At 36.0% G+C, this 12,967-nt stretch overlaps 1 protein-coding gene across 1 annotated transcript in view; it reads left to right on the top strand.

Annotated features, from left to right (window-relative positions):
- The window catches only part of LOC306887163 (glutamate receptor ionotropic, kainate 2-like), a gene marked incomplete at both ends in the record, with an annotated part of 195,665 nt that overhangs the window by 111,390 nt on the left and 71,308 nt on the right, over window positions 1-12,967 (top strand). Inside the window, 3 exons of the mRNA XM_079444708.1 lie at window positions 5,419-5,562; window positions 10,337-10,444; window positions 12,702-12,815. Of these exons, the coding sequence (XP_079300834.1) occupies window positions 5,419-5,562; window positions 10,337-10,444; window positions 12,702-12,815 (366 nt within the window). The remainder of the gene's footprint in view (window positions 1-5,418; window positions 5,563-10,336; window positions 10,445-12,701; window positions 12,816-12,967) is intronic.

The following is a 12,967-nucleotide window of genomic DNA, read 5'->3' as shown; positions in this document are numbered from 1 at the left end:
GTTTATAGAGTGAAGTGGTTGTATTGCTCAATCATTTGCCTGTCTGCCTGTTGGGCTCAGCTACAGAAATGTACAGCATTCTCCATCATCCACAGTTCCCTGCCTCAGTCTCTTTTTCTTGCTTTTTCCCCTCTCTATGTTTCTAAATGTAAGTACAATGACACTGGTTTGCAGGCAACTTTATTGCAAACATAATGCATGATTTAAGAATGATAATCTAACATATCCAACTCTAATAAGACCTAATAATAAAATAAATAAATAAATAAAAAACATCACTGCAAATTTGCATGTCTTGCTTTTTTTAATACTACTTTTATTTTTAGTTGAAGTTTATATAGAATGCTCTTTTCTCCATTCTCTGTATATGTGGAATATTCATTGCATCAAGTCTGGAAAAACAAAAAATCCATCTGATAGACCCTGAAAAAACTATTTGGTATAGAATTGACTTTTAAATTATATACCATAGAATAAATAAATTATGCAATTCATTACAAAGAAATAGCAAGTAACAGAATAAACATGACATTTTCAAAGTAGAAAGACTGAAATAGTGTTTTCTTCTAAAAATGACTCCAGTAATCTTTGTTTATTTACAACTTTATTTTTCTTTATTTATAACTGATCATGATCATGGATTTTAACAGTCCTACAGGAAATACAAAACCTGTTCTCATCTTAAATGAAATTGCGGTCTATATAATGTATGCCATACATTGGGGAAAAAAATAAATACATAAAAACTATAATTGATTCAATATAAAGTGAAGTTTATAGTGTCAATAATGACATATATATTTGTAAATTATTTGACGCTCTATTTCATTGACATGCTTGGAGCACAAATGGCCTCCACGTCTTTTCTTAGCAATCATAGACAAAGATTGCCCTTAAACAGAACAAAGAGCAGAGTAATTGAAATTTCATTGTCAACTCTTTTCATTATCGATTTATGGTTTAGTTGCCCCAGCCCTAATGCAGATATCTACAGTCGTTAAGATGGAAGCTACCATGTTTTACAAGTCTTTACCGGTTTCTCATCTTTAGAGTACATTTATGGGCTGGCTTCTATGCTTTGGTGTAGAGTAAGAGACCGACAGATCCATAAAGCTTTGATGAAAATCTGAAGAAAACAAAGCATGCCTCCCAGGAGAGATCGCAAGCACCCTGAGCTTTGATTTTTCTCCCCTGCTCCATCACACAAAGCTGCGTTAACACACACACACACACACACAGAGGCGGGTAATAGGAGCATTCATTTAGTATTCCGGTGGAGCCCCTGTCTTCTGTTTGTCTGATGCTATTACTTATTTATTATTCACAATGCATAAGCCGGGCTCATTGACGTACGCTGCCTCGCTGGTGGGCCGGATGACTAAGGATAATGTGTAATGTGCCTCGGCTGTCCCCTTTTAATGGCCCAGCCAGAGGCCAAAAAGTGGGGGATGGGGGCGATCGGACATGTGAATTCATGGCACGTCCGTTCCTGACAACGCCTCATCCCGTGTCTCATCTCCCTCCAAGACCAGTGACTGCCACTTTGTGCTCCCTTCGCATCTTGATTGATTGACAGGCGGGGAATGGCGGACAAGTGATTATGAAGCCGATCTGTGTGTTAGTGTAGGACGAGGCAGGAGGGGGATTGACAGCTTTGTGGTGGTGCGAAACAGCCACCAGTCAAACTTTCCACACACACACCACCCTCTAGTCATTTTGATCAGCAGCTGGTGACTGAAGCCCTGGGCCCAAAGCGGGTTGTTCGCCTCCTGCGGCATCTTCACACCCATTCTCTTTCATCAACACTCGCTCATGGACAGATTATTAATATAGTAGTGGTTGTTTCCTCCCATCAGTCAACAGGGAAGTACACGGCTCATTCTATAATCGGGGGTACATATCACATTAACAAAACTATATGTTTTCTCTGTTATATGATTGTTGGTTTCAGTTTATTCAGTAATGTTTTTTGTTTTGTTTTGTTTTTCTAGTTGCCAAGCTTAAAACACCAGTTTGGTATTCCATGTCAACTGTGTAACTGTATGCTACTACACACTCTGATTAAGTGCTACACTTAAAGTAACACGTGTATTTAGAATAGCAATAGCTCACTCAAAAATGGACATTCTGTCATTTATTCACTCTCATGTTGTTCCAAAAGCACAAAACGTTCGTATATCTCAGCTTTCATTAGACACATATAAACAAACAAATAAATAGTTTGCCATTAAAATAGTTGACTGGACACATTAATTATTGCACACATTGTTACCTCATGTACACAGAAACAGAAGATTAAATTATCAAAAAAAAAAAAAAAAAAAAACCCACACACGCACTCAATCACCAGTGGATACATTATTTTTTACCAACCAGAAGTTATTTTCCTGATCAGGTTATCTTAAAATGTGAATATATATTTGAACTGAAATCAATGTAATATTGCACACCATAACAAAGTAAAATACTGAAACATGAGATGACACTTAAAATAATGTTTTCAAAATGTCTACCACAGAAGAAAATAACATCACATTATTATGGTTGCATGGTGTTGTGATAAATAATTTGTTTTCAGTAACATTATTGACAGAACTTTTGCAGACACAATACAATTATTTAACTTACACTCAATTTAACAAACCTTATTTTTCTGAAGAATTCAGACTTGATAAATAAATTAAACTATATTTTGACTAACATTTTAAGTAATTATTTTGAACTCAAGACCTAGTTACTTCAAAAACAGATACTGCAAAAACTGTTTTTTTTTGTATTATTTATTTTATTTATTAATTATTTTGTGAGATTATGCTTTCCTTTAATGGAAAGAGAAAAACATGTTTGATTATTAATTATCATCAATGGATATGAAATGTAGGCATCGTGTAATTAGGGCAGTCAATAGACTTGATGAATTAATCGCATTTAATAACGTCATATATCTATAAAGCTTGTCCGAAATACATTCTGGTGGCCCACTTTGAAAGTTAACATGACAGACTGGCTTTGTTCCAAACCCTAGTGAGCTTCCTCTCTCTCTGATGCCTACATAGCTGCTATTTAGTCTGAGACCATACCATTACTGACTCAGAATGCTGCAGGCAGAACGTCAGTGTCTTATACAAATAACACTCCTCACACAAATCACACAGGCGACTCTATTGATTCCAGCAGAATTTGATGTTAGCATGTTGTTAACAACACAATGTTTTTTTCCACTTCATTTTAAAAGATACATGGGATGTTGGCTGAGAATGTGGCCTAAAGATGGATCCTAAGAGCTAGTAAACTTTTGGAACAGCCTTCACATTAATAAAGCAGCTTATGGTTTATATAGTAGTGAACAATGTGTTGCCTGTTCCTAAACAGCATTTACCATCTTCTAGATGTTTGGCACATCAATTTAAATTATTGTAATAAACACAAAAGCAGATTACCCTGATCTAGAAAAGTGGCCTTAGCATAGTGCAAAGCCTTTTAATGTCTAAAACGAAATGAATGACAGCTTAAATAATGAATATGACTTATATATACTGTCATACACCGTATTACTAACATATAATACTTAGGGCTGCATGATTATAGTTAAACTGATAAATAATTGAATATTTTCACAAATCAAGAGCATTTAAACACAGGGTTTATTCTACTGTATCAAGTTCTCTTAACCCTTTGACGCGTACGATCACACCGGTGTGATGATTAGAATCCATCATGTGATCAACTGCTGAATTCACATCTGCTTTCGCGCTTTGGCTGACAGCTGAGCGCTTGTCATATTATCACAAATATTTAGTGTTTTCAGGTTTCAGACATTTACACTGATGTATGGAAATGGCACTAATGATCCTTACAAATATAATCTGACGACATGTTTTACTGATATCATATACAGATTGTGTAAGTAACTATAAAGTTACTATAAAGTTAAAGAGGGGTTTGGGGGCAATCCAATGCTCTCCATTGACTTTGTATTGCGGGAAGCTCCCTCTTTGTTATTTCTGACTTATAACAAAAAAAAGAGCAATGCCTGAAAGCTGCTGTGTAACCAGGTGTACAGAAACAGGCTAAAGAACCCAGAACTACGTTTAAGCTGTCGACCCCCCCCAAAACGAGCATTTAAGGACACAAATAGTTGTAGATTGTAGGGTATTTCACGTTGGGCCCTTCAGTTGGATCATTTCTCCAACAAAAGGAAGGTAAGGGAAAGGGACACTGACACAGACCAATACAATTTAGTTGCTCAATATATCTCCTCCTCTTAAGTTCACATAGGGTGGTGAAATAATCCTTTGACATGGTTAAAAATAATGAACGTTTCCTGTCACTGATTGCATTTCCTTCCAGTGGGCGTAGTTCTCAGAGTAATATGACACATTACGCTCTACTTTTGTGTCCTTAAACGCTCGTTTTTTTGGGTCGACAACACATAAAAATGTAGTTCTGGGTTTTTTAGTATGTTTAGCTTTTAGACATTGTTCTGTTTTTTGTTATAAGTCGGAAATGACAAGGAGGCAGCTTCCCGCAATACAAAGTCAATGGAGAATGTTGGATTGTTTCCATAAATTTATGCAAAAGACTAAGCAGAAAATGTATCTGATTTGGGGATTTAAGCTCTTGATACCTGGCAACCCCAAACTTGAAAGCTGGTGGAACCATGTTGCCATTGCAAGATGACTGTAATAAAAGGATAAACGTTTTCAGGATAAATAACCGGTATATCACAGACGATTATGAGTAAAACGAATGAAGTTGCTTTATTGTTTGATGCCTGACCAATGAGATTTGCAGCAATACAAATATTTATTGTACAAATTCAAATGTACACCCTCTCGAGTTTTACTGCACTTTTAACTTCATAGATGGGTCCTTAATTCTTGGCCTTATTGCAGTGTGTCTGTAATTTTCAGCTTTGTTGATTTATTTTGCTGCAAACATACAAATAGGCTTGCGTGAAGTTGCAGTATTATTAGGGCAGAGCCATCTTTAGCCATAACCTTGCGGCAGACAATCAGAGACAAAAGCTGGAAAATGACAGGTTTGGCTATGATTTATTTGACAGGATAGCAATTTCTGAAGCCCCCTCAGGCATGATTTCCATACCGGCCCAGTCTGGGAGGTGTTGTGATTGCTTCTCAATCATCCAAGGCAAACACTAATTAGATTTTATTTTGGTCTGTGGAATGAGAGGTCTCCGGTATGGAGGGCTGTCAGTTTGTATAGCAACTGGCTGAAGGCTACTCTGACACTTTCTCATTCTCTGTGATTGGTCGTTGAGTTGAATATACAGCAATCACAGCTCATGACACTGGAGTTTAACCTGATTTTGAGGCTTGATTAATTACCATCAGAGAGCCGCAGGTGCACTGCTGATGGCCGATTGACCTGTGAATGTGTGTGTGTGTTTGTTTCCAGACAGATGCTGCCCTGATGTATGACGCAGTACATGTGGTGGCCGTGGCCGTCCAGCAGTCTCCTCAAATCACTGTCAGCTCGCTCCAGTGTAATCGCCACAAGCCCTGGCGCTTCGGAAACCGCTTCATGGCGCTCATCAAAGAGGTACTGCACATCACACTGCTCACTAAAAAGGATTTGCACATAGTGTTGTTTATCACAAGATGTTGTCGTGTTTTAGCATTGCCATAAGGTCACAAACATAGGCCTACCCAAAAATATAAACAAATAAAAATTAAACCTAAATACCAATGTCAACTGGAAATAAATGAAAATGTGATTGATTGATATTTGTTTATTTCCAATATTTGTTTAAACTCAAACACCTATTTAGGATATTTATAGTTTATTTAAAATATTTAAAATATTAATTTAAAGTATTTATATTGTAATTAACATATTTCATAAAAAAAAATACTAGTTTGCAATAACCAATCTTGCACATAATGGGGGGTCACACTTTATTTTGTGTCATTGTTACAGTGTAATTATACAAATATGTAATATTAATGAACAACTTGTACTTTATACTTTTATTAAGCAAATACAAATGACCACAAGTGACAGTAAAGACTATTCTTTTTTTTTTAAGGAATCTCATAATATATATATTTTTTTTTTTTTTTTTTTTTTTACAAAAATAGTAAGCCTCACAACCGTTTTCAACACTGATAATAACAATAAATGTTTCTTGAGCAGCAAATTGTACAAATTCATCATATTAAATGATTTATGATGGATCATGTGCAGTAATGATGATGAACATTTATCAAAAATGCACAATTGCCATCAAAGGAATAAATACAATTTCAAAATATATTAAAATAGAAATCAGTTATTTTAAATTTAAGAATATTTCACTATATTACTTTTTTTTCTGTATTTTTTTATTAAATAAATTAAGCCCTGGTGAGCATAAAAGACTTCTTTCAAAAACGTCTAATCAGCCCCAGACTTTTGAACAGTAGTGTGCATGTAACATGTAACAAGGACACTTTACTTTAAGAGTCCTTGCATGCACTCATGCATAACTTACTGTTATTTCTTTAGTAAGCACGTATAACATACATAAGGGCACTGTGAAATAAAGTGTTACCAGAAAGTGTTACCCAGATGCTGTGTTACGGACACACACCTCAATCTGACATACTTTAGTGAAGTGACATTCAGCCAAGTATGGTGACCCATACTCGGAATTCGTGCTCTGCATTTAACCCATCCAACGTGCACACACACGGCAGTGCACACACACACACCGTGAACACACACCCGGAGCAGTGGGCAGCCATTTTATGCTGCAGCGCCCGGGGAGCAGTTGGGGGTTCAGTGCCTTGCTCAAGGGCACCTCAGTCGTGGTATTGAGGGTGGAGAGAGCGCTGTACATTCACTCCCCCCACCTACAATCCCTGCCGGCCGGAGACTCGAACCCGCAACCTTCGGATTACAAGTCCAACTCTCTAACCATTAGGCCACGACTTCCCCCATAGTTTACTGGTTTACTGAGAATATACATCAGAAATCCAGAACTACAATCCAGTCACCACAACTGACACTGTTAAATGCTGAAAATGCATTCATTTTCACAGTGTGGCTGAATCTATAATGTTTTCTCCATTGATTAATACAATAATGCTACCATCATCAATAGAACATGTGAACAAACATTCTTTTAAATAAACTTTCAGCATGTGGTAATAACGTTAATTGCACCAGCCAAATGGCTTTATGAATAAAGTGGTTGATCTATAATAAAAAAAAGAAAGAAGGTGTATTTGTCTTCATTGGAATACATTGTGAGAGCGCTGCAGTTTGCCCTTGCGTGTACGTTCATGAGTGTGTGTTTGCTTGTTTCTGACCTGGAATACCACTCGGTGAGAGCACTGCTGCACAAGACAGCAAATTTATCTTAATCTCTGGAAATGATTTTTCTCCGTGCTATTTTCAGGAAAACTAGGACGGCTAATCTGAACTCTCCTGTCATTCTGCTGCCTATATTTAGTCTGACTAAAAAGCTGCCTTTATTTGCTGTGCGTGATATCTTAAGCAGCCAGCTAAGACCAAAGGCAAAGCGAGGGAAATATAAATGCATAAAAGCAAGGTGGTCTGCTCTCCGTAAGCCAGCGCATAAATTGACTCAAATCGATGCTTGTGATGACCCTTCCCCAGACCCCTCGCCCTCTTTTGGATCTTCTCTGTCTAGATTACAAGTAGAGCCCGGGGCTGAAGAAAGGCTGGGAAAGCTGTGCTGAGGTTTTTGTTGGAACATATAATTGGAGGACTGCTTAGTCTGATGACATTTCACTGGCTTTGAAAATGCCAAAGCCTTAATATAGATGGATACCTGGCACTGACCTGAGAACAGATACAAGGTTTACAGTATATGGTATGGTATTGGGGGTGGTACTGCTGTGGTTGCCAGAACTTTACTGTAAAACATGTTGCCATATTTTAGGTTTTAATGGATTGAACTTCAATTTACAGTGATAAAGCATATAAATGTATGGTACAATATTAATAAACCAACCTAGTTAAACATTATGTTGTACCTTGTCATACACTAACAGCCATGATAAAACATAGCTTGTAAAGAGAAAGCCACATGTTGAATCAAAGGCCACCTTAAGTAACTTTTCCACAAGCAAACATACATTAAGACAAAAACAATTTAAAATAAATGCTTTGGATGCATATTCACTGAGTAAGCCACTATTTTGTAGAGAGAGGTCAAAATGACAGTTTTCAAGTGAGATTTGGAGCTATGGTGGAGACATACATGAAAAAAGAAATGGCAGCATTATTATTTTATTTTTACACATAGATTGGTAGGTCTATTAGTAAAAAACTGTTTACTTTTGCAATCATCGTTGCATTAGATGCCAATGGTCACCGTGCAAAAGTGCAAAAAGTGCACTTTTCATGTTTTATTTCAAAGTTTGCATACCTGTAACTCAAGAAATATTAAATATATCTCAATATTCTTTTAGATTCTTGTTCTTAACAAACAGAGACCCCCCACATGATTGTAAAGCGCTTTGGGTGTACAGCAATACACAATAAGGCGCTATATACATGCATCATTCATTCATTTATTCATTCATTCAAACATTTCTTTTGTTATCTTCATTTTTAAGGCCCTATATGGTTCAATTATAGTGATATTAGATTTCAGTGTGTCTCCATATCCATCTTCGTGCCAAAAATATGCCTGTAACATGAGAAATATTAACTATGTCTCAATATCCTTTTAGATTTTTCATATAAATTGCATTTTATTTTTGATTTTGTCCATTATTAAGTAACTATATGTTTCAGTCTCAGACATATTGGGACTCTCAGTGTGGCTCCATGTGCAGTTTTTTTTATTTACCCATTGTCAGTGGTCGAAAACCCAAGAAGTTCCAGGCCATGACTCATGAATACAGGTTATGGAAAGAGAGCTTTCTTTCTTTTCAGTGGATTTTGAAGAGCCTCAGGTCTCACATGAAGTGCTTTTTAAGCTACTTCAGTCAACCTTGCTTTTTCACTTGTTTGATTAAGATGAAATATAGAGCAGCAGTCACTGATTCAGTACTGAATCAACACTGATTTCAGACATTGTTTCAACACTGAACAGACAATCATGACAAACATGAAGTTATTTTGGTTATATTCTAAATGCAGTAGGTATTTTTTGCTTGTAATTTCATCCATTTTTAAAACAAAATCATGTCAGAGTAATATGTCAAGGTTACAATTATAGCAAGAGTCACATTAAATTTATCCAGAATGTTAAAACAGAGTTAATTATGTTAAAACAGAGAAAGAAATAGCTGTTTATGTGACCTAATCTATATATAAGTCGCTCTGGATAAAAGCGTCTGCGAAATGCCTTAATAAATATATATATATATATATATATATATATATATAGAGAGGTGGACAGTAGTGGAGTAGTGGAGTACATTTACTTGAGTATAGTACTTAAGTACACTTTTTGAGTATCTTTACATGAGTATTATTTTTTTCTGGAAACTTGTGACTTTAACTTCACTACATTTGAAAGACAAATATTGTACTTTTCACTTCACTACATTTCCATCAAGGTCCTCGAAGTATAAAGTCTTTATGCAGCAGCTTTGAAAGTCAGTGAGTGATTTATTTCTTTTCGAAAATCACTCACAGATTTTCAAAATTTTGCAGGGGTGTTCATTTATTTTTATTTTTTCAACTCACTTGTTTTAATTCTATAAGTTTTAACATTCTAAAAGCTCTTTATTCCAAAGATACTACAAGTTAGTCGGTGTATTCAGTAGGTCTAATGCATTGTAAGTTGCTTCAGAGGTATTGCAAGTATTACATACAACAAAAATAAAACAGTGCATTGACATAAAAAAGGAAATTTACTTTTGGTACTTGAGTACTTTTAAATGCAATTACTTAAGTAAAAATCTGTCTTTACAACTTTCACTTGTAATGGAGTAATATTTGACCAGCAGTAGTTGAGTTCACTCAAGTAACGGAATTGTGTGTATATATATATATATATATATATATACAGTATATATATATATATATATATATATATATATATATATATATATATATGATTTATTATCTATTAATTTGCTTGCTTATTTGTTTTTAAATGTCTATTTTTATTTCTTTTTTTTTTCTTTTTTTTTGGTTAAATATAATAACCCTGTTCTTAACAAACCGATCTGAATTCATAACCTGCAAAATAGCAGTGAGGATCGTCTGTCTTGAAGATCAGATTTGAAAAACCTATAAAAGTGTGAACCTTACATTCTGATAAACTGACATATTTTCACTGTTTGTCCAGAAAGGAAGAATCCATCGGATGTCTCTGGTTGGTTATAATGAATATTTCTTACACCTCCAGGCCCACTGGGACGGTTTGACCGGACGGATAAATTTCAACCGGACCAATGGCCTGAGGACAGATTTCGATCTGGATGTGATCAGCCTGAAGGAAGAGGGACTAGAGAAGGTGCTGGATTCCTCTGCTTTCACATGTCCTTAGTTATGTACCTGCTGTCCTTCATAAGGACAAACATGTGTACACCAGTAAATACACATACTCACCCAGCCACTTACTAACAGACGATAAAAAACCCTCCCCACACACACACACACACACACACACGGAGAGACTATAAGCAAACCGTGACCTCCCGGTTCTCTTCCACATGTGTCTGCACCTTCATGAATAATTTATTCCATTAATAATAAGGCCCTCAGTAGCACTTTAGCCTTATGAAGACTGAATTAAACAGGTGATTTGCAATTACAAACTACAGGCCGTACGTTTTCTGAAGTACTTTGTTTTCTGATGGCTGAACGTACGTGAACGTCTGCACTTTGTCATGTTGTTTTGAGTTGTCAGTTCTCAAGAGGGTCCTCTGAAGTAAATGAGAAGGGAGGAATGGGATAGCTGTTCTCTGATCCGCTGAAGCAATTCTCATTTACTCTCTCTCTTTTTCATCTCTTCGTTTTGCTCTCTTGTGCATGATAACATGGTCTTCGCATCTCTTTCTTTAAGCCTCTGCATAGATAATGTGTCCCAATGAGTAAAGAACCCACACAACATTCACTGAAACTGTGTTATAGACAGTGTTGTGCAAGTTACTTCCAAACTGTAATACATTATAGATTACTTGTTACTGTTATTTAAAAGTAATTCCTTACCTTACAATATTACTGTCTCAGAATTGTAATGAGTTACATGACTCCTGTATTACTTTTGAGTTACTTTCACCAAAATATCTAGAGAAGTAGAACTTAACATTCTAAAATGACAAAATGTACTACAGCCCTGCCCTAATGGCAAAGTGTTTATATTTCGTTCCAGCTTTTTATTAAGTTCATTTAGAAAAAAACATTTGGAGCATTTTTTGTTCATTAAATAAGTTTTTTCTTTCTTAAAGTAACGACCAAGTGGCCAGAGGCAGACCGGCAGGCTGATCATAACTTATGCTTGATCAATTTAGCATTCTCAAATCATCACGACTTGCCTAAAATAAAATCTATAGATATACTAAAACAGGTCAAGCATATATCAATGTTTTAAAGTTAAACCTAGATAAATGTGCACTATATCCAGTAGTTTGTGTGGAGAGTGGAAGCTAAAGCGCAGGACATAGAGGCACCAGCGCAATCAATTACATTTTTTTTTCAATGGAAACAACTTACGCCATAATTTGTGCTCAAAAAGGTAAGAGTAATACATAATTCGTAACTGTAAAGGGTCTACTTTTATTTGTGTGTACTCACAATGTCAACAAAACGTTGTCCTTTTATCATGAACAGGAGCGTTTCACAAAAATGAACCGAAATACATGCCTCACCGACATGATAAATATATCAATAGAGCAAGAGCCCCAGCAAAAGTAATTACCATGAATGTGTCCGTGGGAAATAGTAAGGATTCGCCATTTCCTCGTTAGACGTGCCTTTAGAGAGAAGTGCATCTTCACGGATAACGATTATATTAAATAGTTTTTGTTTTAGTTTTTATTTATTTCGTTAAGTAGTAATTTAAAACTATCGTTATCCGTGAAGATGCACTTCTCTCTAAAGGCGCGTCTAACGAGGAGATGGCGAATCCTTACTATTTCCCGCGGACACATTCATGGTAATTACTTTTGCTGGGGCTCTTGCTTTATTGTGTGTATTTGAAGCAGAACTCTTCAGCTGTGCTGACGGCTCACTGCTGCTGCGGGACACTAAACACCGTCGAGTCGCTTCGACTAGTGTTGTCCACCAGCGTGGCAATTTTTTTTCATCAATAATTGATGGATGTCTAAAATATAAAGATAAGGAGAAGCCTAAAATAGGCCGGAGGACTGGCCCGCGTCTGAACTATGATGTGAATATTGGCCCGAAGCCCAGGCCTAGGTGCGTAAAAAAGTCAGAGCCCGAATTTAAATTAAATAAAAAAAATATGAAAAAATTGGGGGCTAAAAGTGTGTTGTAACGCAACACTGAAAATTGATTAGTAATGCCTTACACTACTGCGTTACTGAAAATTGATTAGTAATGCCTTACACTACTGCGTTACAGCAAATAGTAATACATTACTGTAATGCATTACTTTTGTAACGCGTTACTCCCAACACTGGTTATAGATTCTATGGCCCCAGAAGATAACTCACTGGATGTTGGAAATTGCTCTTTATTGCATTACTGTAGTATTCATCCTCTTTTTGTATCATCTCGTAGATTAATGAACATATTTTGTTTTGCAGATTGGGACATGGGATCCTGTGAGTGGTTTGAATATGACGGAAAACCAGAAGGGAAAGGCAGCCAATGTGTCAGATTCTCTCTCCAACAGATCACTGGTGGTGTCCACTATACTGGTAAATAAAAACAATCATTATTGTCATTATTTTTCCACACTTTATTTTGTCTATTTTGCACGCATAATATTTTAGTGATTGCATATGGAAATGTTTTTCTTTATCTTATCTATTTTCTTTTGTCTGATTTTACCCTAAACAATCATTAAAAA

This window comes from Barbus barbus, assembly GCF_936440315.1.
Source record: "Barbus barbus genome assembly, chromosome: 21".
NCBI classification, from domain to species: Eukaryota; Metazoa; Chordata; class Actinopteri; order Cypriniformes; family Cyprinidae; genus Barbus; species Barbus barbus.
The sequence above is the reverse complement of the archived record's forward strand: the minus strand, read 5'-3'. Positions and strand labels throughout refer to the sequence as shown.